We start from the raw sequence: 23,299 nt of genomic DNA on the forward strand, positions 1-23,299 counted from the left end.
CCAACCAACACTAGCAAAATATTAAAAAATAAATAGATAAAGTATGGTAGCTGATAGACTTGGGACCTGCAATGTTATTTTGTTGTAAACAATTTTGATTTACCCGTGTTCGTTACAACGGGAGTGCACTGTAGTACTTGCAGTTTATTTGGCTCACAACTAGGGATAAACATGAGGGGCATTGATAGTGCAGTATGCACAGTACGGTGTACTGTCGTACACATGACAAAGAGAAATCATGGTGCAATAAATGAATTGCACACAAAACACCTCTCCACATATTTGCAGGAGTCTGAATTCAGCATAAACCTTAATGTTACAATTTAATGTTGTTGGGTGGTTTTTTTTTTCCAGATTTCTCCATTAATTGCAACCATGTATTTGTACATGCACTGCTGCACCCGCTTTTTTTTATACTTTTCTATATGCTATACAATGTGTTGTACAAAATGTATGTCCTTACTTTGTGAAATCAGAATTTTGTACTAATACTAAAGTCATTACAACCCATCAAATTACATCATAAATCAGAAACACATTTTGAAAGCTTACCGGGTAGTACAGTACGCGCAATAAGAAACGCCTCCGTCAATTTCGTTTTCCAACGAAAGTTCGTTATCGATCGAGTAGCAACGAAATTTGGACGAAATTTGGACGAAATTTCGTTATCGATCCAGTAGCAACGATTCTGACGCTTTGTGGACGCATTTCACGCACGACCGCCCGCTCAATTTCGTTCGGCAAATGCGTTGCTCGTTCGGAAAATGCGTGTTCGGAGCTCGGCAGTTTCGTCCAAATTTCGTTAAAAGCGTCCGTGATCCAAGGCGCACATGGAATACAGTACACACGTGTGTGTGTAGTGGCCACATCCACAGCCGCTAGCCGGCAAGAATCACTGCAAGATTAGACTCAACAAGTACTAGTAGTAGCACAGCGGTCGGGAATGAGAACAGTAGACAGGCGTGGAATTCACCTGATTCACATAATACTATTAAGAATGGTAACATGTATACATACATCGATGCCGTTTTCATTGAAGCAATTTGTAAAAGTTTTAGTTTCCCTTACCCTAGCTGTAAGTACGGCACCGTTAGCAGATTATTCACTGCATTTGTAAGTCACCTGATACATCACATGTTGGTATGCGGGCTGCATGTAACCAGGGAATGTGCACGTGTGGGAAAGGCGAGTGCGCCGTATGTGCGTCGCAATTGCCATGGCATGGCTCGCTCGGCTGAACGAAACAGAGATGTACGATACATGACAAGACCCAGTATAAGGCCTACCAATTGTTCACGTGTTGTTTTTTGTTTTTTTACAAGCAGAAAATAAACAACTGTTGATCATGAAATAGACTAAATTACCAATCAGAGATCATTCGGGTTCATAGTATTTAAGAGAAATCACGCAATTTTGGCGAGGGTGAACCCACAGGAACCCACAGGAACCTTATCGTAGAATGCCGACCAAAAAGAAAATGGTTTCACTAAAATTGCGTGTACGTAAAATCCATTTGAGTATAGAAAGAAAATTAACCCCCAAAAAGAGGAAAAAAGAAATTAGAAGGATTTGTTCGCCGTTATTTGGTCATTAAATATATTTTCTTTCTTCAGCAATTGCGCGTTACATTGCCCGTTTTTTTATTGAATCAGGGCCCTGTTGCATAAAACCCTTACCGCTGGACTTACCGCTCCTTTCTATGCGGTAAGTCTTAAATCAGCGGTAAATTTTATAATCATTGATGCTGACGGTAGTTACTATTGAAATTCAATGGTAAGTTTTATGCAACGGGCCCCAGAAAAGCAAAAAAAAAAGTAATATTCAAAACAAGACAATAAGTTTAATTCTTAGTTTGATATCGTTTATTTCTTTATTGGACAGAGAGATAATTCAGACGGTACGTGGAATTTTCAAAGCGACTAATTCAGACTGATTCTTAGTTTGACTTGGCTCTTTCTTTCTTTCTTTTTTTATTTTATTTTTTTTTTTGGGGGGGGGGGGGGGTTTGAGGTTCATGTTCGTTGTACCCATGCACCCATAAGGTTCATTAGGACGAAAATGAAACATTCAGATACACGCGACTTCCCTACACGAAAAATAGATGTTCGTAAATGTGATAGTCAAATTATGATTCATAATTCGAAAATGCACGAATGTTTGTGATTGGATAGGTGCGTTATTGTCGGATTAGCAAACCTTCGGAGTACTGTAGTATCGAGCCTGTTGTATTCAAGGATAAACGAACTTTTGAAATAATGAATTTTATATTCAGAGTAAGACAATAAGTTTAATTCTTATATACCTGTAGTTTGACATCGTTTATTTCCTAGTTGTGAAGCGGGAAGCGAGAGATAATTCTGAAAAGAAGTATACAGTCATGCAGACGGAACGTGAAATATTCAAAGCAGCTATGAGATTAAATCTTAAGTTGTTTATTTGTTTGTTTGATTGCTTGTTTGTTGTTATGCTCAAGCGTTGGTGTAATTATATATACATTTTTTTTTTTTGGGGGGGGGAGGCATTTTTGTAGTACCCAATGCACGTAAAGTTCGCTGATGCGAAAGTGATAAAATGTTCCGTAACACGCAAATTCCTTACACCTTGTAGATGTTCGTACCTAGTGTGAAAATAAAATGTATTACTATTATTTTGTTTCCCCCATTGTTCGATGGGTATAGCAAACCTTCGGAGTGTCAATCCTTTCGTTTTCGGATAAACGAACTTCCTTAACTCACAACACCATGTTTCAGAGTAACAAACTAGTCATTATTTTATTCGGGCATTGGGAATAGTTCAGGAATAAAATATAGAAGGGAGGAAAATCTTTAAGGCAAGAATTACGATGGATTCTTAGTTTGAAATCATTTATTCATTTCCGTGGTGTTCATTATTCCGAAAAAAAGAAAACGGGTGCGCTATTCCGATGGTTACGGCGTTATTTCGAATCCGAAACACGCATATTCCTTGTGCCTATCCATGTTTGTTGATTCGAAAATGTAATCATGCTGCGGGTAATTGCTATAGGGGGCCATATTGTTTTATTTCTGTCTATTGTTATATTATTATTATCATTATTATTATTATTATTATCATTATTTTTATTATTATTATTATTATCGTCTTTAACATTATTAACCAATGTTTTGATTAACGAGCATTTTGTGGGCTGTTTTTTTTTTTTTTGTTTTTGTTTTTTTTTTTTTGGGGGGGGGGGGCATTGCCCGATTAGCAAACCTTCGGAGTGTCAATCCTTTTGTTTTCGGACGAACGAACTTCCTTACCTCAGAAGAAGAAATCAGTGTAACAAACTAGTCATTATTTTATTCGGGCATTGGGAATAGTTCAGGAAAGAAATATAGAAGGGAGGAATCCGAAACACGCATATTCCGTGTGCTTATACGTCATGTTTATTGATATGCTGCGGCTAAGGGCCTATTGGAGGTCGTTATACCTTTCGTTTGGTGTACGATTTCTTTCGTTTCATATCACTTTATTTGTTCCTTTCATATTCTGAAATATTTAAAGGTAATCTTTCAATTGCCTCGCACTGTGTATATATATACATGCATTTTCGTAACGGCGATTTCGCGCTTTGCTGCAGTATTTCGAAGGGTGTTTGATGCCAGCCGCTTCGGTGTGCTCTGTGGTAATGTTTATGTGGTTGTCAGGGAGGTTGTTGATACTTTGTCTGTTGACATTTATTTTCGTACAGGCATGGGCGGATCCAGGAATTCTGTACAGGAGGGGGGAGGGGCGCAACTAATATTTCTGGTGCCACTTCCGGGTTTCACTTCTATTTTTTTTTTCCACGATAAATAAAGGGGGCGTGCGCCTCATGCGCCCCCTCTGGATCTGCCACTGCTACGTGTTTATCTCGAGTGATGGTGATCGTGTTTCTAAATGTTTATAAAAAAAAAGGACAAAATTATCCGAGTGATGCCTGATGATAGTGCAAGTGATGATAATCAACGATGCTGATGTAAAAGACGGCTTGCTGTGGATGCTGAGCGTACGTGCCCTTCGTTTATTTAAATAAGTTTTCCCTCTTTTACTCTTCTTTCCCCTCCCAAGAATGATAAAAAAAAAGAAAATACCTGCACCTCACAACAAAAGGAACCACGTGTGAACAACCATCGTTAAGTTCAATCGAAATGTTCATTATTAGCAAAGAATAAGGGGAAAACACGAGTGACGGAAAATGATAGAAGCGACGAGATTGTCTTCTTGTGTATAATGCGGTCTCTTGGGATTGGAAAAACCCCACCCTCTCCCTTTGTGGAAATTTCCACAAAACCAGGTGCGTGCCAGACCCCAGGTGCCAGACGAAAGAATGCGCGCATTTGGTGTAGTATATCGATCGAAGAACTCGCGGGTGAGTTGAGTTAAAGGAATCATTGCAAAGATGTTCTGATGTTCTGGTTCCCGAACTGTAAAAAGGAATTGATTAATCACTCAAAAATGCAATCACAGATTTATATGAAAAGTCTCATATGCCTAGACAAATTCACTGAGATGTCCTATGTGATGCAGCCACCACCCGATTAAACGGCAAAATCATGACAATAAAATTTCACGCTCATCAAAACTGCCTATTACTTTTCATATGAATTTTGGTTATCAACACTCGTTCGTGGATTTATTTGTTTGCATGTTTTGTGTGTATTATTCCTCGATCCTGAAAGACGTAATAATTATTCGCATCGAACGTAAACTGTTTACCGTAACTAAGCCTATGGCGCATTCGATCCATTCAACTTGCAGTAACCTTTAAGGCAGTACAACTGTAAGTAGCACATGGTGCATTCTTTTGAACCACGTGTTTCGCATATCGGCACATCCAAACACATTAGCGATCGTCCTTATGGCAAACTTTCCGATTACAGTCAGGGGAGAAGAAATCGTAATACTGTACATGTACTTACGAAAGTGATTATGCTTAAGATCAAATAAAATGAAGAAGTTTGAAAACAACTTGGCAACACTCAATCAAGTTTTGCATTCTCTCACACAAAAGCTCTCTTGAGAAAATGAAAGCATTCCCTCTCCCCTGCTAGATAATGGAAGTTTTCATTACTAGCCCAGCAAGTTTTGGGAGTGTACATGAATGTTTTTAGGATAGAGTCAAAAGGGACCTAAGTTTTCGATCATAGCAGAATCTTCGTCAGAAGCAAAATGGCAAATAGGCAGAAAAAGCAACCACACACATGTAAAGCGACTTCACACAACAAGAACAGTCAGGAACAGGCAAGGGACAAGGAACAAAGAAAACAAAAGGAGAGGGTAGGATGTCATGGGCAAGGAGCCCAACAGGTAAAGGGAGGGGGATTAGAGCAGGAGGATGGACAGACAAAAGGCAGGGGAAGGTTAGTAATGGTCGTGAGGGCCAGGGGGCAACCATTGAAGGAAAAGGATGAATATGGAGGCAACATCAAACAAGATAAGGAACAACAGAGAGACAAAGAAAGGTAAAGAGTGAAATAGCAACAGCAAAAGGGGGGGGGGTGAGCAAACAGCAAGCCCTAGAAAGGATCTGTACAAGTACCAAGAGGAGGCAACAAAATGAAAGTTAGAGTCAATCAACAAATGCAATTAACCATATCAAAGTATGGTAATATTAATACAGCAATAATGATGATATTGACAAAACAAATTAGAATAATCATTATTAAAAGCACATAAAAAAAGGGGGGGACACAAAGTCCATGGGAGAGAAAATGTATACTTGCAAAGCAAGTATCAATAGGCAAATTAAATACGTTTCAAAGAGCTGGTTCATATGAAATCACCTTTGATTTATGATTTTACAAACAAGAATTTTCATCGCTTACTTATTTCTTTTATTACTTTAGTAATGTCATGATATTTCATGATGGTATGTGTTCTGTCTTTACATGGCAAGATAGGGTTTTTTTTTTTTCATCCAGGGTCAAAAGAAGAAAGTGATAGAAAGATAACTGAAAGGATAGAATGGAACACCTACTCAGCAGGCAACACTAAAACAGCCCCCAGGGCCAGGCCATGTCGTCAGTGTCACTCTCGTCTTAGATCATTACAGGCCTACATTGTACATGTATAGGCTACTCGTTTCGTACTCGTCATCGCCAACGTCATGATGGTCGGTCACACGAAATAAATTGCATCATCATAAGAGCTCTTATATCAACACCACTAGATAGTGTAGATTCATTATCATTATCACTATCATTCCAGTCGATCTCATCCACCGCGAAACCCTCAAAATCCTCAAAATCATCGTGGTTAATACTCTCACAAAACACATCTGTAAACGATTCAGACATCGCAGACCTAGCTACACATCTTGCACACAAAAATGAAATGGAGGTGGAAAACTACGATGAATACACAAAAAATATCGACGATGGCATTTTACCGTAGCAGAAAATACACAGAGTATCTTGCACCGGAAAAAAAAAATGGATGTGGAAAACTACGATGAGGAAAACTAGGGTGAAAACCCGATGCGTGAAGACGAACGATGAAGACACTTTACGGTAAAAATACTTACACGGAAACAAACGAGTGGGTACGATATTCTCGCACACACGAAGATAATCGACACATCGTTCAATCGAAAAACTCAACAAACACTCGAACAAAAACTCACCCCAAATTGTGGCAAACACGGTAATCACTTAATAAAAATGAGAAAAAATACTCTCTAAAGTATGATTGTACTCTGAAAAGAAAGGGATACAATGATACGAAAGCAAAAGAGAGAAAATGAGAGAAATGGACGGGAAACCTAGAGAACTTCGACGAAAGAAGAGCTAGCAATTCGCGATTAGAGCTAACTTTCCTGTGTGTGTGTGATCGCGTGTAAAGGGTTGAAAGCGTTGAAAGCGCTGAAAGCGTTGAATGCGTCCACAGCTTCGGAAAAGCGTTCGGGGATTTCGCTGAATTCGTTGAATTCGTCCAAAATCCGTCCATGAAGTCTGGACGCAAAAAGCGTTGAAAACGTCCCCGACGAAATCAACAACGAAAAAAGCGTTGGGACGAAATTTGGACGCACTTTCGTCGGGCGTTTTCTATTGCGCGTACTGTAGGAGTTGACAATACCGTTGTAATGGCATTTTTGCGTGTGATCTCTTGCAAGGTATTGTGAAATATGGGGGCAAACAAAGCAGTTAAAAATCTCTGTGCATACTTGACCTCTGAATCACTTTACTTCTTGGCAGGCCAAGATGAAACATGTGATGGTGTGGAGACTTTTTTTTCTGGAATTAACCTACTGAGGATGAGTTCGGAGTATGCTCGAGCAAGTGTCTACACGTGTAGATGGGAAATGCGTGTTGGAGCAAAATTAGCCTGTCCTCAAGGCTGAGGGGGTTAAAAGAAGTATAAATACTGTATGATGTATACACCAAATATTTCGTGAGGTTTTTATTTTCGTGAATTTCGCATGTCAGGTGCTAATCATGAAATTAAAGACGTACCTGAAAATATGACTCTGATCCCGATATGAATGTGATGCACATGTACAGCTGTATACATTTCTCCATTCAGTACAGTACTCCATGATTGCCAATTTAACCATTTCACGAAATTGTCGGGAAGTCCTGATTCACTAAATACATTTGTACTGTATATAGAGTATATAACATAGTAGCTGTCAATACAGATGCTGTCTGCATTACAGTATATATTTGGATTTTTTTATTGTACAAGTGTTTGGTATTATACTGTTCTTTGTACATGGTATGGTAGTTCATATACAACCCTCTTTTGGAAGTGCAGGAGGTTGATGTTAATTGTTTGACACTTCGTCCTGCCCTGAAAATCAGTCCGTGTAGTCATTTTACAGTTTTTAAGAGAACTGTAAGCCTTAGACCTTGCTTTTCATTCTTTCTTTCTTTCTTTTTGTGCATACTGTATGTTGCACAATTTTTAACAATAGCCAGATCAGGTATCATTTATTAAGTGACATACACCCCATATAATAGCAAATATAATAGGCCAATTGATTTTTTTTTTTTTAGATCCATGGCCCTTGCATTTATCACTTTGGCCTTGCATATCAGTGGCAACTGGTTTTTAATAGGAAAGTCTAATGGCTCTACAAACTGTGGCCAGAAGTACAACATGTAGTCGTGGCAATTCTAGAAGGGTACAGGGTATGACTGTCTTACAGAGGTAGGCCACAGACCCACAAAGTTTCCTTGATACCACAGTAGGGAGGCGCAGTGTTATTGTTTAGCAATACATCTGGTAGTTCTTGTTTAGCAATACATCTGGTAAATCCAGATAGCGCTGGATGAGTCTGGAAAGAGCATTGTGATGGTTTTGTGGTTAAAATTTCAGGTGGTCGTGAGATTATGGTTGACACCTGTAGCACCATAAACACAACACTCAGTCTTATATGAGGCCAGGTCTCATTGGCAAAGATACAGTGCAGCAAGTTTCAAGTCACATGAACAGATACCCCCACAAAAGAAACAAAATAGATTTTAAAGATGAAAGAAAAAAAGAATTTCATCATGTGGACATCGGGATTCACCTATAGATATGTGTGTCTTTTAATAATCTTCTTGTATTGAAGAGTATGAATTGTTACAGTATTTAAAATTCAGATGGAAACTTTATCCTTGAAAGTTATGCATAAAAGCATAGAATGTCATACCCTGGTTGGAATACACGTGTATGTCCTTCAGAAGAAGAACTATTAAAAGAGGCGTTTTCACATCAGCCCGATGTCTCGAAATTTTCTGACTTGGGAAATTAACCCGATCACGAAATAGCATGCTATTTGATAATGTGAATACAAATTAGTGCGCTAATTGATCAAGAAAATTTCTCCAAGTCCAACTCAGGAAAAAGCAGGATGATTAATGCGAATTAGCGCACTATTTGATAATGTTCGGGCTGATGTGAATAGGGAATTAAATAGCGCGCTAATTTGCGATCGCGAAAAATATCTCGAGCTTGGATTTTTTATCGGGCTGATGTGAAAATGCCTTTTGTGGTATTCTACCATATATATGCTGGAATGTATGGTTTTAAGTCCACATCACATTTCATGTAGGTGCCTACTAGATTGCTCACAGAACCACTCCATATTATAGCCGAAGTACATTTGCTTTTTTGATAATTTGAGGCACTGAAAATTTGTCCTTTTATTTTACATTTACCTTCAAATGCACTGAAAAAAATTCAAAGGCAAAGATAAAGCTTTACACATAATACAGGAATATGGTCGTTAGGCCCATCAGACCAACAGGTCTTTATAGTAAGACTCTAATCATGTAAGACAACTGCCCTACAAAGCTTTAAATAAGATAGGTTCGCAGCTTTTGCAATCAGTCTCCTTTATTACAAATGTAGGTGTTGTTGTGCTCACTTACATTGTATATCAGGAAGGTGTTATCGATGTAGGGATACAGTAGTTCTTCATAATCCATGCAATTACATCTCTGGGTTCTAAAAAGTTCCAAAAGTTTTTGAAGTTAGAAAAAATTACGATGTTTGACTGCCAGTGTAAATGGGCATTGAGACAAAATTTGAAGATAAAGAAAAAGTTTAACATTTTATTAGATTACAAGCTGTATTTGAAAGGAGAATATTGAATTAAATGTGAGGATTTATTTAGAACAGTTACGGAAAGAAGTCAAAGCTGATACATAATGTTGGCAGTCATTTGAACCATTATGCAATTTTCGTGTAAAAAAATATTTCAAGATAATCACATTACAAAAAGTTTACCCATTTTTCAAACATAATTGCTACTCTTCACTTTTATGTCTGGCATTTCCAATTATTCTTATAATACAGTGGACTCCTGCTACAATGAAGTTCTTGATACCGGCAGTTTTCTTTGGTTATTTTAAAATTTCGTTACAACCGAACAAATAAACAATAAAAATACATTGAGTGGACAACATCACAGCCCTAATTTTTACTTCATTGTAATTAGAATTTTATTATAACCATGTACGATGTAACGGGTGTGATGTGCACTGTACATCAGACTCTTAATTCTTACTCTAACGTGATGTTTTCGTGGAATTATATTGTTAGGAATTATGTGAGAAATCGCAAGAGAGCTGCATGCACTGTATATGATGCAATATTTGGTACCCTGGGGTACCAAATGAAAATTCGTCATTTTGTTGAATTAATTATTTTTTTTCCGCGCTGTACCCTGGCTTACCAAAAAATGTGTCAAAATATTTTTTAGTATTATTATGCACAAAAATGTTTTCTTATTTGTGATTATACAACAATTAATGCATGCAACTGATGATTATTTTCTGCTCTGTTATAATCTTAACTGTTTGATATTATTGTACATATTATTGTTAGTACTGAATGGAGATGACTTCAATTTGTGAGAGACCTTGAGCTAATAATGTTAGTATTACTCCATCTGCTCTCTCCTTGTTCTTGCACTGGGTTTCTGCGCTTGCACTTGCAGTGTTGTCACCACCTTGGGCCATTAAAAAAGCATCAAGAATTTCTGCGATCTTATCCCCGCCAAGCTTAAGCCCCCGTTCCACTATCACGATTTGGACCCCGATCTGTCCCGATCTAGCAGATCGGGAGAGAGCGGCAAAAGCGTACGGGGATCGGAAGCATCGTAGCAGCAGCGTGTAGAGGTCGGGGTTGGAGCGGGTAGTTTTTCAGATCGGGAAGAAATTTTGAACCGGTTCAAAATTTCTTCCCGATCTCCCCGATCAAAATTGACATATTTTTAATCGTACGGCAAGCGGGGAGAGCGTAGTGACAGCGTAAACGCAGCGGGGAGAGCGTAATGACGGCGTAAACGCAGCGGGATGAGCGTAACAAGGTCTTTCTGAGCGTAGTAACATCGGCACAAGAACGGGAAGTAATTTTAGCTGTAATTTTCGAAGAAGAAGAAGAGATGAAGAAAAAGAAGAGAAGAAAGCAGCGAAGCAGCTACCCAAAAGGCGAAGAAAGAGAGACTACACGTGATGCTGAAAGAGGAGGAAGAGGACATAGCAGAATTTTGAAGAATATGAAATCATCTACAACTGGAGGAAGACGGACTATAAAAGCAAGGACATCAAGAAAAATCCTTTGAAAAATCAGCACGTCTTTGTTTATACAATGCATTGCTGCAAAAGAACCGTGAGTTGAGGAGGCTCTTCAAGTTCAAGTTCAAGTTGATTTATTTCACTTCCAACAAACGAATAATAAAAAATACAAAGAAACGCTCATATACACAGACGTCATGAAATCAGTACCACAATGCGATGAACAGAATAACATTGTAAAAGAGATACAGGCAAATCATCAACAGAGATACAAATAACAGTTACGTCACTGTGGTAAATGCATACAAAATATTGCTGGAAATGGAGGGGACTGCTAAAAAGCAGAGCTTGTAGTATTAGAATGCAGTCCCCTCATAGAGAAAAATATATAATTGCAAAAAACAACAACAACAAATTTCCCTAAGCGGTAGCAAAAAAAAAAAGACAGACAGAGTAATACACACATACATGCACATATACGTACGCACATTAACAAACACATGGCGGCTCTCTTGTAAGGAAAAAAATGATGAGGATAGAAAGATATAGTAGTGAAGAAGGTCGTAAGTCCGAGGTGGACAAGGGGGGGGGGGGGGGGGGGAGGAGGGGAGAGGAGAGGGAAATGGTGGGTCATAACCAGGGCACTGGAGGCACAGAAGCACGGGCTCGCTGATGAAGAAAGAGTAGTGAGAATAACGAAGCAACAACAACTTTGAAAATCAAAAGTAAAAAAAGAAGAATGAATCTTCGAGGTCCACAGTATATTTCTTCGGTTCTGCATGCTAATAAGTTGACTGACTGCTGACCCACCGTCGAATCGGGGTACATCGGGGCACATCGGGCACTTTTCAGCTCTCTGAACGGGGTAACAGCGTGATAAGATCGTATAGATCGTTCAGAGCGTAGATACAGCGTGCATTGATCGGATAACATCGGCAACACCGCACTAACAGCGTAGCTACATCGTTCTAAAGCGTACCGGCAGCGGCAGAGATCGCAATGTCTAATTCCCGATCATCGTAGTAAGAGCGTAGCAAGCACTTGGTAGTCGTAACTGCAGCGTACTTAGAGCGTTCTAACATCGTACTGTGTCCAGATCGGCTCAGGTTTTACCCGATCCTTCCCGACCTGAGAAAATTGTCAAATCGTAGCGAGAACGGCATAGTGGAACGGGGGCTTTACCTACCACCCTTTCCCTGGCATTCTCTAGTTTACCTCTTCTATTGAGTTTCTTGTCTTTTTTGCGAGATTTGAGTAGGTCCTTGTACCCGCTGCTAGCACGGCCATCACTGCACGCAGACGCCATGACTATGGCCGTTGCGCTGGCGTAATGCTAGCATTCGTGCTTATAATTACGTAGCGGAGTGTACGTGTAATAATCAATTGCAGACGAAGTTGCCAGTCTACTACCCCGTAAATTAATGAATACAAAATGAAATAAGAAAATCATTTAAATGAAATATTTTTAATGATAACATTACAAATCCATGTAAATATTTTATTAATCTAAGAAATAAATTCTAATTATTTCATTTGAACCTTTTTCTTTCGCATTTCATCTCTTACATTGTATTTTCAACCATTCGCGCACACATAGAAGATTTAAAGATGGCAGCCCCCATGATCAAATTTTGAAGAAATACAGTTGATTTTGGGGTGAATTTTCTGGGCTTTCGGTGATAATTTTTTTTTTGAAAATAAAAGTTACAGTATATGATGTTTACAAAACGGTGTGGTGCTAAAAATTACTTCGAAAAACACCTATGGTGCTAGTTCATTGCGACGACTTTGCCGTATCCGAATCGGAATCGGCGTATCTGAATTCGGATACGCATTATGAATAATGGACATGAGATGGCACTATACAACGCGGTACCCCGGGTTACAACGGTACCCCGGTGTGCGGCATGCCGAATCATATGTTTGGTTTGTTTGTTTTTTTTGGGGGGGGGGGTTTGCAAAGACCGTTGTCATTTACAATGTATACAACAGTTTTGTTGACCACACGCACAGTACTTGCGGTCACTGAACCAACGTTCATGCATAGTCGATGCACCCGATATATGACGATTTGGTGACAGCGCGCACTGTGTCTGAGGTAATTAATCCATACCGTCTTATAGGAGAGGATGGCATATCGCTGTTTCTTATACCCCTTTTATACTGCACATACATGTAACTTTTAGCTCAGGCTAAGTTGTTACTGCCAATCTCGACCACTGACAAGGTTACAAGCAAGACCAGACCTATCGCCGCCCCCCCCCCCCCCCCGATCCCTATCAGCCTGCTGTCGTTCCCACGAGTGCCGAAATTTCAGTGATAGTTTTGAGTATGAATTCAGTTCTCGTGTTACACGTTACTTGTGAAATTCAACCAGTCATTGGCATACATATACGTGTAGTGTACGTACTGTGCCAGTCTATTTTTTTTTTTTTACGATTTAATCATGTTTGCTAGTTCAAAGAGTTCACTGAGAGTTTTACCATGGTTTTACTGAACAGCGAACAGTGACAGCGTAAAATACTAGCAACACAAGTGCATACCGTATACACCATATATTTCGCGAGTCTAAATTTTTGCGAATCAGGAATTCCTGATGATTTTGCGAGTAGTTAGATTCGCGATCGTGGAGTCCTGTACTGGACGGAGAAGTGTACTCGTGTACAGTATACGTCACATTCACATCAGGATCAGAGTCAATATTTTCACGTGCCTTTAATTTAATAGCACCTGAATCACGTAATTCGTGAAAACAAAAACCTTGCAAAACATTCGGCATATACAGTATGTGATGCGTACCGGCAATACACACAGCACCGGTGGCAAGAGTACAGCAGTAAACATACATATTGGCAACCCGGAAGCACCGTACGCACTTTCCAGTCACGGGTCAGTGAATTTAGCCCGAGCTAAACTCGCGTACTTTTCATACTGAAGTTAGCTATGTACCTGAAGCTGACCTGATCCACCCCCCTAGAGTGGACTAACTTTTTATCTCAGGCTAACTATTTTTTTACCTTTTATACTGAGAGTTAGCTCGCTTCACTTCCGCACCTGATACGAGGTACAATGTAACACCCAGTATAAAAGGGGTATAAGTACACAAGTATGCATGCCTATTGAGGAAAAGTAACCATTACATGTAGAACAAAATGAAATGACCAGGCTCTATAGAAGTGATAATTACCCAAAAATTACATCAAATGAGAAATTGAGAATTTCACAAATATTGGTAGCAGAATGTCCAGTGTCGAAATGATTGACAAATCTCAAAATAAAATATTTGACTGAAAATCCCAAAGGATATACAGTGGTGTGGATGACTGCCAACGATATGTATTCAGTTCTCCTCGTAATGCCACAATCAAAGTGAAATGAGCAAAATTAAAGACTTTATATATTTCAATGATGTGCACATTTGCATACATGTTTACTAGCTTCCTGTCTTTTAATCTCACATATATTTCATCTTTCAAATAAAGTACAGTGCTAAAGTGGGTTCTAGCATGCTTTTCTACTTTTTGCAAATGTGTAATGTGTATACTGCCTTTTGATTCATTGCTCCATTTCAACGCACTTACTGTACATTTTATTTTTGCCAGCACATAGAAAGACTGAGTGAACTGTAGCAGTTGAGGTCTTTTCTACTTTAAGTGCACTAGTCCTGATTATTAATGCGCTTTCAAAGAACCTGGGTACCACTTCGTAGCTAAGCACATACAGTATCTTCCCGGCGGTGTCACGCACGACTTCAAAGGAGAACAAGATTTTACACTATCTGTAACACGTCCTTATTATATGTACAACTGTACTAAATTCCATTTCATTTGGAAATTTCTATTAGCTGCATGAGTAAATGCCCAGAATTAATTATATAAAATTATTTTCTCAGGAAAATACCTTAAATACAGTTAAGTTGTCAAAGCAGCATTTCTACTCAGTGAATTTCATGAGTTAACCAATATTTGTGAAAGCATTGTAATGGCTTGCTAAAATATCGACTGCCAAAACACAGTATGCATTTTATAACATGTCTTTAGGAGGGAGGTTGCTAAACTTTTTATTTGATAAGTCAAAATCTCAACCTCATTCTCAGACAATATCAATCTAACAGGCGCACGCACATATGAGAAGGGGTAGTTTACTTACATTTGATTCTATATCTATATCATCTGAATCATAGAACACGATGATACCATGCATACAGTCATATCATTAGTAAAATGATAAACTTCTATTTGTAACCCCAGCAGAAAATGCTAGAAAGTGCTGTATTTGAGCATACACTTGTACATTATCTCTCTTATCCTGCCAAATCGTTTGTCCAGATGCCCGCCAGTCCTGGCATGGCAGGATAACTGAGGTTGGACTGTACTTTGCATATTTCTCTCATTACATGCCGGGCTAGCCGAGAACCCCCATTTGTGTAGACAGTGGCTTGTCCTTGCATGGAGGGTTCGGATGCGGTTTAGGATGAGCCACTGTTTCCGAGGGAGGTTGAAGCCCTCTGGCTTTGCTGTCGGGTCAGTGATGGTGTTGCACATACAGTAACTTTAGTGGTACTGTGGACAGCATCAGACCAGCAACTGTGCCATCAAGTTTTGGAGTCGAAAGTATTCCAGCGACAGAAGTGACATCCAGACTGGCTTGCGGGATTCCAGGCACAGTGATGGCGGGTTGTTCAGTTTGAAGAACTTGCTCAAGCAAGTGGTGCTGCCCTGAACTGGATCTGCAGCTTTATATCAACCTATTGGCCTGAATTCATAAAGGTGGTACAAATGAAACCATGGTTTAAACCATGGACAAAAAACATGGAGCGCTAAGTGTCGCATGGAATATTTCGTTACAAAATCAGTCTTTTCGTTGATGAAATTATTATTTTGTAACGAAATGACAAGATGTTGTAACTAAATGAACATTTTGTCCAAGAAATGATAATTTCATTGTCATTTTCAAATTGTCATTTTGTTGACGAAATGACCAATTTCATAACAAAATATTCCATGCGACACTTGGCGCTCCATGGTTTTTGTCCATGGTTTAAACCATGGTTTCATTTGTACCACCTTCGTGAATTCGGGCCATTTAGTCTATAACCCCTCACCCACCCTGTTGTATTGCATCACAGGACCGAAGAAGAAGATTTCTCTCATTCCCTCAATATGGTTCTCGATCGCATATTCAACCACTGGCATAACTGTCTAATATGAGTCCCCATGCTCAAAACATTGGACTCATGATATATGTGGTGTAATACATGATATGTGAATGCGTTACAGCTTCAATCAGTCTTTAGCATTTTTGCAGTTCCTACAGTGTATGTCATCCTGAATCTTTCTTGTGGAACTGAATGACAGGATCATTAAAATTCTTCTTTTCTTCTTTTGCAGGTGATTGTGGAACGATACTACAAAGAAACTCAGCTCCCCTTACTGGACAAGACAAAATTCCTTGTTCCTCAGGAACTTACAATGAGCCAGTTTGTCACAATAATCAGGTGAGATGAGTTGCAGGTAACCCATCCAGTCTCAGATACTATATTTCTCTGATTTGAGTTTGTATCTTCTGATAACTTTTCATAAGGTATTCAAGATGAAAGCTTCTTTCTCATGTGAACTCCATTTAGTTCTTTCTAGTGAGGAAGTCAGTTGCAGAAATATCAAATACCTTTTCATTGCTCGATTCATATCTCACCCTTGAATGTGCAATACATTTTAAGATATTACCTCAGAATGTGATCAGTTAAATGCAAGAGTATGCTGCAACCTACAATAGTCCCATCTAGTATGAGAGTGTGAACAATTCTGGATGTTCTTTTCTTAACCTGCCTTCTTTACCTGTTCACAGATTTAACTATAAGCCAGAATACACTTTTTCAAAAAGAACCAAAAATGACAAACGAAACTTTATAGTATCAGGCAGCAGTTTACCAGAGGATGCTTTGGATTCAGGGTTGTGCTGCCGCCATCACGTCAGATTTGTGTGCACAATACTGGCCATGTTCTGGTCTAATATTGTTGAAATTTATTATGGTGGCATATCATTAAATTCTAGCTGCCTGTAACTTTTGATGATGGCGCCTTTGCTTATTCGGCATGACTTGTACATTGTATACACTGTACTGGCCACCCTTTTGGGCTTTTTTTTCATGCCTCACTAAGCCCAGTATATTATTTATCATCAGGGTCTATCACAGGAAATGACCAGTGGAAGAAGAGTATCTCATTATTTGTGGAAGGTCTTCACTTCTAACAGCAATTTCGACACTTTGTCATACATTTTATGTACTCGTAAAATTTTACCACTCCTCAAGCGCATATAGTTTCATTAGGTTAACCCCAAATAAACATTGTACCTGAGATGACCCACCTCCAATCTGTATCAGTGGCATTTTGGACCATTGCGGACACTGGCTTTCCAAGACAGAACTTTATAGCCGCTACAGGCCACTGCACACATACAAAACACTGAAAGAGATGAAAGAGATTGCTGGAATAGACTGGATATGTCTCTCTGGTGTGTCAATACGGAATGACCCTTGGAGGTCAGCTGCAGTGCCAGACAAAAGGAAGCCATGCTGTGGCTGCTACTTTAAACCCTCTATGTGTCACTTAGACCAAGCATTTTGGAATGCATTTTGCAGTATGCAGAAATGTGTTTGTTGACAGCCATTTCTTCCTGTCATTGTCAACATCAATGCACCATGTTGTACATCATTTTACGGCTTGTAGTACATTACATCTATGCTCTCACTTTATGTAATCGTCTGAGTGAGGATGCCTTCACACTGCAAATTCAAGTATGATGCCCTCGACTTTATGCCACACAAATGTTTACGACCTTATATTTTGAGACCACCTTTCGCCGCACAGTGTTTTTATGCCTCCGCCACAAAGTGTCGCGGGAGGCATTATGTTTTCGGGTTGTCCGTCCCTCCGTCCGTCTGTAATCAATTTTGTGGACAGCATATCTAAATAACTGTGAGAGGTATCCTAATGACACTTGGCATGTCTATGTATGAGTAGGCGAAGTTGTGCCTATTAACTTTTGGGCGCACATGCTGAAGGTCAAAGGTCAAAAGTTCTTGGTCAAATGCTCAAAATTGCCTGGAGGTATTTTCTTGAAACTTGTTATATACATGAACTACCAAATAAAGATTCCCCAGAGAGAGTTTTGGATCATGAGGTCAAAGGTCAAGAGTCAAAGGTCAAGTGAAAATGTTTAGATTTCACTTTTTTCTCCATATCTCACAAATATTTCAAGGTGTCTTCATGGAACTTAGTATATATGCATGTAATGACTGGCAGTGATCATGTAGGGAATTTAAGGGTCATGGATCAAAGGTCAGGGGTCAAATGTCAAGGTCAACTCATCAAAATGTCATTTCCCTCTTATCTATACAATGCGTGCAGGATTTTTTCTTGAAACTTAGTGTATGCATGTACGTATTGCCCAATACAGATTCTCTTGGAAGTTTCTTGCCCAAAAAGGTCAAAGGTCAAGTGAAAATGCTAAATTTCACTTCTTCTTTCAACTTATAAAAGGGTCAAAAGTTGGGTACAAATCCTCAAATCCCCAAAGACCTGCGCTCTTAGACAGTATAGCCATTCATCCGAATAAACCTACATGTAGTTCAAGGAAAGTGAACATTCAATGCATTTGTGACAAACCTGTCATTTTAATATTTTGCCACTTATGTAAAGCTGTCATCACACATTTGTCAAGACATTGTGAGAACCATGCATTATGGTAGAGGCATACCAGTCGCCATAGCAACATTTCTAATTACATGGTACAGTACGTGCCCAAGGATATGTACAACTGTTGTAATTTGAGCGTATTCACATTATTCAGCTTTTAGGTGATATACATATAAGTTCCTTCCCCCCCCCCCACTAGCATTAAAAAGTACTTTTTGTTTTATGAACAAAAATGAGTTAAGTTGATTTCACATTCTACGAAGGAAATGTTGGCCTGAAAGTATACGAAGGGCACTTAAATCTACTTGGATGGAAAATATGATATGACTAGTGTTATTCACATGTATAAGTTTTACTTAGATCACTGTTAAAGTGGAATTTTTAATGTGAGTAATTTTTCAGGGTTGACCAGGTACAATGTAAGATAAATATTGTATGCTTTTATTCCACAGAATCGAAATGGAAAATAGTAATGCATACTGTGTACATGTATTAAACAAGCAACCAATTTTTGTGCTTTTATCTTCACACTAATTTCATGTCTCACAAAATGCATGCAAATTTCCACTCCAAAAATTTTCCCTTTACAGTATTCACATCCTACAACATTACCATAATAATAGAGAATCGTAGGGTCAAAACTGTCACATTTACAAGTATTTAGCCTACATAATATCCACCCAGTCACTTTGGTAGACTCTGTAGAGACTACAACTTTTTTGCAATCCCTTTAATACCTGATTACAAAACAGATTTGAACTAACACTGTAGTCCTTTATTCTTTTAGCTCTACCCCAAAGGATTGACTTTATTTTTACAAAATTCCTCAATGACAACTTTAGTGGTCACTGAACTTTGGTGGCTTTTCAACAGGGAGTTCTTCTAGATTGTTCTGTGGGTTTGGGTTTTTTTGTTTTTTGTTTTGGTAGGAAAGGTAGATATTTTCTATTCTTTTGCAAACTCGATTTAGTTAAACAGTTCATGTGTTTTCTTGTCATATTTTCAAAACGTTTTTATATCTAAAGTTATTCAAAGTATGGACATTATACAGTCAAACCTGCCTTAGCAGCCACCTGTCTATAGCGGCCACAGAAAAATCCCCCTGAGAGAAAAGCCATGTTAAAGACCCTGTGTATAGCGGCCACCTGTCTGACGCGGCCAGTGGCCACAAATTTTGTTTCCCGCGGTAGATTTTAACCCGTCTATAGCGGCCAAAAACCCGATGGAGCCGTCGCCGAGCCGATAATTCGGCGTGTTTTTCTGCTTTTTAGCCATGCCAGTCATTCCTGGGCTACGTTCAGTGATCACCACCGCTGCAGTCATCACTCATTCAGTCACAATAATGCACTAGTGTTATTAAAGCTTTCTTCATGACTGTGCGCATGCTACATATACTGTGCAACAATTTCATAAACACCGGCATTGTTTTATGCATGATACATACGTGTGCATACGTACACACATACATGTACGTGTACATGTAAGTATACAACGATGATACATGTACATGTAGGCAATGCACACAAAATTCGATTACCTGTCTGTAGCGGCCACCTGTCTATAATCCCTTGGGTGGCCGCTATAGACAGGTTTGACTGTATATGAATTGGTATTACATTTGGCTTCATTTCTTCTGTGTACATTCAATTCATTATCTGGTAAATGTGCAGTTACAAAAGAGATACATGTACTGTAGAAAGGGAAATGCGAACATTTATCAGTCTGCCGCTAAGATTATGTCTCTGTCTCACACTTGCTTTACAGAAACCGAATGCAACTCACAGCCACCCAGGCCTTCTATCTCATCGTGAATAATAAGAGTTTGGCCAGCATGTCTACAACGCTAGCAGAGATTTACCGGGACGAGAAGGACGAAGACGGCTTCCTATACATGGTTTACGCTTCCCAAGAGATGTTTGGGTGCTGAGTTTCCATAGTGGCAATTGTAAATGTACATGTGATGATATGAATATTGTTTATTTTGTTATTTTGTTGATGCTTGTGTAGCAGGGAAAGTCAATATCAATTCAGTATAGACCTGTTCTCTTTACTATGTGGCAATGTACTGTCCCCAAGGAAGTTGCTAGTACATTTTGTGCTACGATGTATGTGCTGTGATATAATACTGGGATTTAGCAAGATTTTAGGTGTTCAAGCTATCCTTGAAAAAACCATAAACATGCAGTACTATCGACAAATGTTGACAAATTAAATACAGCATGTACCAGCATTCTTCAGTTGCCAGGGATTTGTTGCAGTTATAATGCAATGTTATATAAACACATGGTTTAATGATGCATGGTTTAATGGCAACTAGGTTATGACTGCAGAACCATAGTACCAAATGCAGAGATGTGTGCCATATACAAGTGTATAACATATGATTATGTAGAAAAGAAAAAAAAAAGTTTTGCAATTCATAAATTTTGTGTAAGGGAATCTCCCCTGGGCCAAAGGACCAAGTGGGTCTAATATTTTCTTCATAGTCCCATGCATGTCATGTCATTTGTCATCTGCAATTTTTTCACCTCATATTCTTCAGCAGAAATCATTCAGTGGGGGCAGGGGGCCCCATGGGACAAAGTTCCAAAAGACCATCACTGTGTAAATTTTGAACAGAATCGTCTATCTTCTTTGTAAGAGGTCCAGCAGAGTCAAACTGTAGTTGCTTCAGAGTGGAGTGAAACCTGTTCAATCTAAATGACAACTTGAGACTCTCACCAGGACATGTACAGTACGTCATAGGTATGTGGTTAACAACTCTGTTCTCTATCCTCCACTACTTGTGTTGAGCATTTTGTAAATACCACAGGTGAGTGCATTCCTACGGTATTTGTTGTTCCCTGAATTAGCACGATGTACAGTTTCCTTCATACTTTCAAACTCAGAGATAACAACTCGATCTTTTTTTAATTAAAAAAAAAAAATTACTTGATATAAGGGTAGAGGTTAAAATCTCATGAGAAGATAGGCTATGATTATGTAATACTCATTACCACCAGTCATTTGCTACAATCCCAAATTTATGTCCATTGTCTTCCATGTGTAATGGTACTTTAATAAAAGGATAGAAACAGATGGGGCAGTTTATTTTCAAAATGAGATTGGTGAAAGGTCAAATGTCATGGTAAACTCTTGCTGTATTTTGGCTATATACATGTCATTTTCCAGGCAGAACTTTAGCCTGGAATGGCCGATGTTATTATCCAGAAGAATTTCTTGACTGAAATTGTGGGTATGAAAGCTTGAAAGTCACCAGGGAGGTGTGAAGGAAATCTCACCTCCCTGCTTAAACTGTTGCTCAAACTGTCATTTCTTAGTCATAATATAAATAGGAGAATTCACTGGCAATGATGTGGGTGTATTGAATAGAAATGATAATGCAATTATTGGTCTTTGCGAGGGAGTCATATGAAAGATAAATCCTCAAGGTCATTGCTTTGATAGGACCCATGATCTGCATCTAAATGTAGATAAAGGGCCATACTTGTGCTGAATAATAGTGACTCTATGACATATCACGTTCCCCAGTTGACTGCACACACCAGTCAGTTTGCTCTTGTTCGGAATAACTTCTTCGGTAATTTTAGACAGTAGCTATTGTACCTACGCTGAAGTGGGCGTCTTGTGTAAAACTACTCTGACTTTGCAGACTGTCAGCACATTACTGGTGATATTACTACTTCATGTGGATAAAATGCAGCAAACAAAATATTAGGATGTTTGTTAGTGTTATATTTTAGAAATTTCTGTACCCGAATATTCTGTATGTATTGGGGGGGGGGGGGGGGGGGGGGACCTGGGGCAATATTCAATGTTTTGCTCTTTTCTTTTCTTTTCTTTTTTTTCTGAATTTACTCCAGTACTTGTACCAAACTTGTCCATTACCACCGATGGAAGCAATCTTGTCCCATTAGAATCCTTTCACTGTAATATCATATTTCTTGAAACTAGGTTTATTGGACAGTTGTTTTTCACTAAAAATGTTAGTATTGCAAAACAAATAATTGTATACTGTAGGAATAAAACTGTACGCGTGTGATGGACATGAAGTTTTATGCTTGAGATTATGGTATCAGTATCTACTCTCTTCACTAGCACTAGCCACTTTAGTAAGTACTGTTATCATTTTATTTCCTTCCAAAATCTTCTATTAACAGCAGTTATAAAGCACTCGAGTGCATATTCATGAAGTGACAAGACTTTAAGCCGTCATCTGCTGTTAAATGTACGTATATTCATTACCACCCCAGTGGATTATATGGTAGAACGTTTTTTTTTTTTCTTGCTGTACATATGTGTATTATCAGATTCTTTAAGAAAAGAAAAGAAAATTATTGGTGTAGAGATAATGCGCAGTGACACTAGTGTGTGACTGCGCAAAATATCAAGTGTTGTGTCTGAAAGGGCGGTTTGAGATATTTTGCTGTATAGTAGCAAAACTTATTAATGCCATTTTTCATTTTGTAACAGTGAGAGAATATCCTAGAGTTAAAGAGTGGAATCATCCTGTCTGCAGATTTTCATCATCCTGTCATTACAGTCTCTGTACTGAATGATTTGTGATGTGAAAATGATTAATGTAATTAT

At 38.8% G+C, this 23,299-nt stretch overlaps 1 protein-coding gene across 1 annotated transcript in view; it reads left to right on the top strand.

The window, feature by feature from the left end:
• Positions 1–22,504, top strand: part of LOC139743117 (microtubule-associated protein 1 light chain 3 gamma-like) — a 38,465-nt gene extending 15,961 nt beyond the window's left edge. The window contains exons 3-4 of the mRNA XM_071653621.1: positions 16,400–16,506; positions 20,474–22,504. Of these exons, the coding sequence (XP_071509722.1) occupies positions 16,400–16,506; positions 20,474–20,636 (270 nt within the window). The 3' untranslated portion in view covers positions 20,637–22,504. The remainder of the gene's footprint in view (positions 1–16,399; positions 16,507–20,473) is intronic.
• The last annotated feature ends 795 nt before the right edge of the window (positions 22,505–23,299 follow it).

This window comes from Diadema antillarum, unplaced genomic scaffold, assembly GCF_040938485.1.
Source record: "Diadema antillarum isolate AM-2024a unplaced genomic scaffold, OU_Dant_1.0 seq00001051_RagTag, whole genome shotgun sequence".
In the NCBI taxonomy this organism is placed as follows: domain Eukaryota; kingdom Metazoa; phylum Echinodermata; class Echinoidea; order Diadematoida; family Diadematidae; genus Diadema; species Diadema antillarum.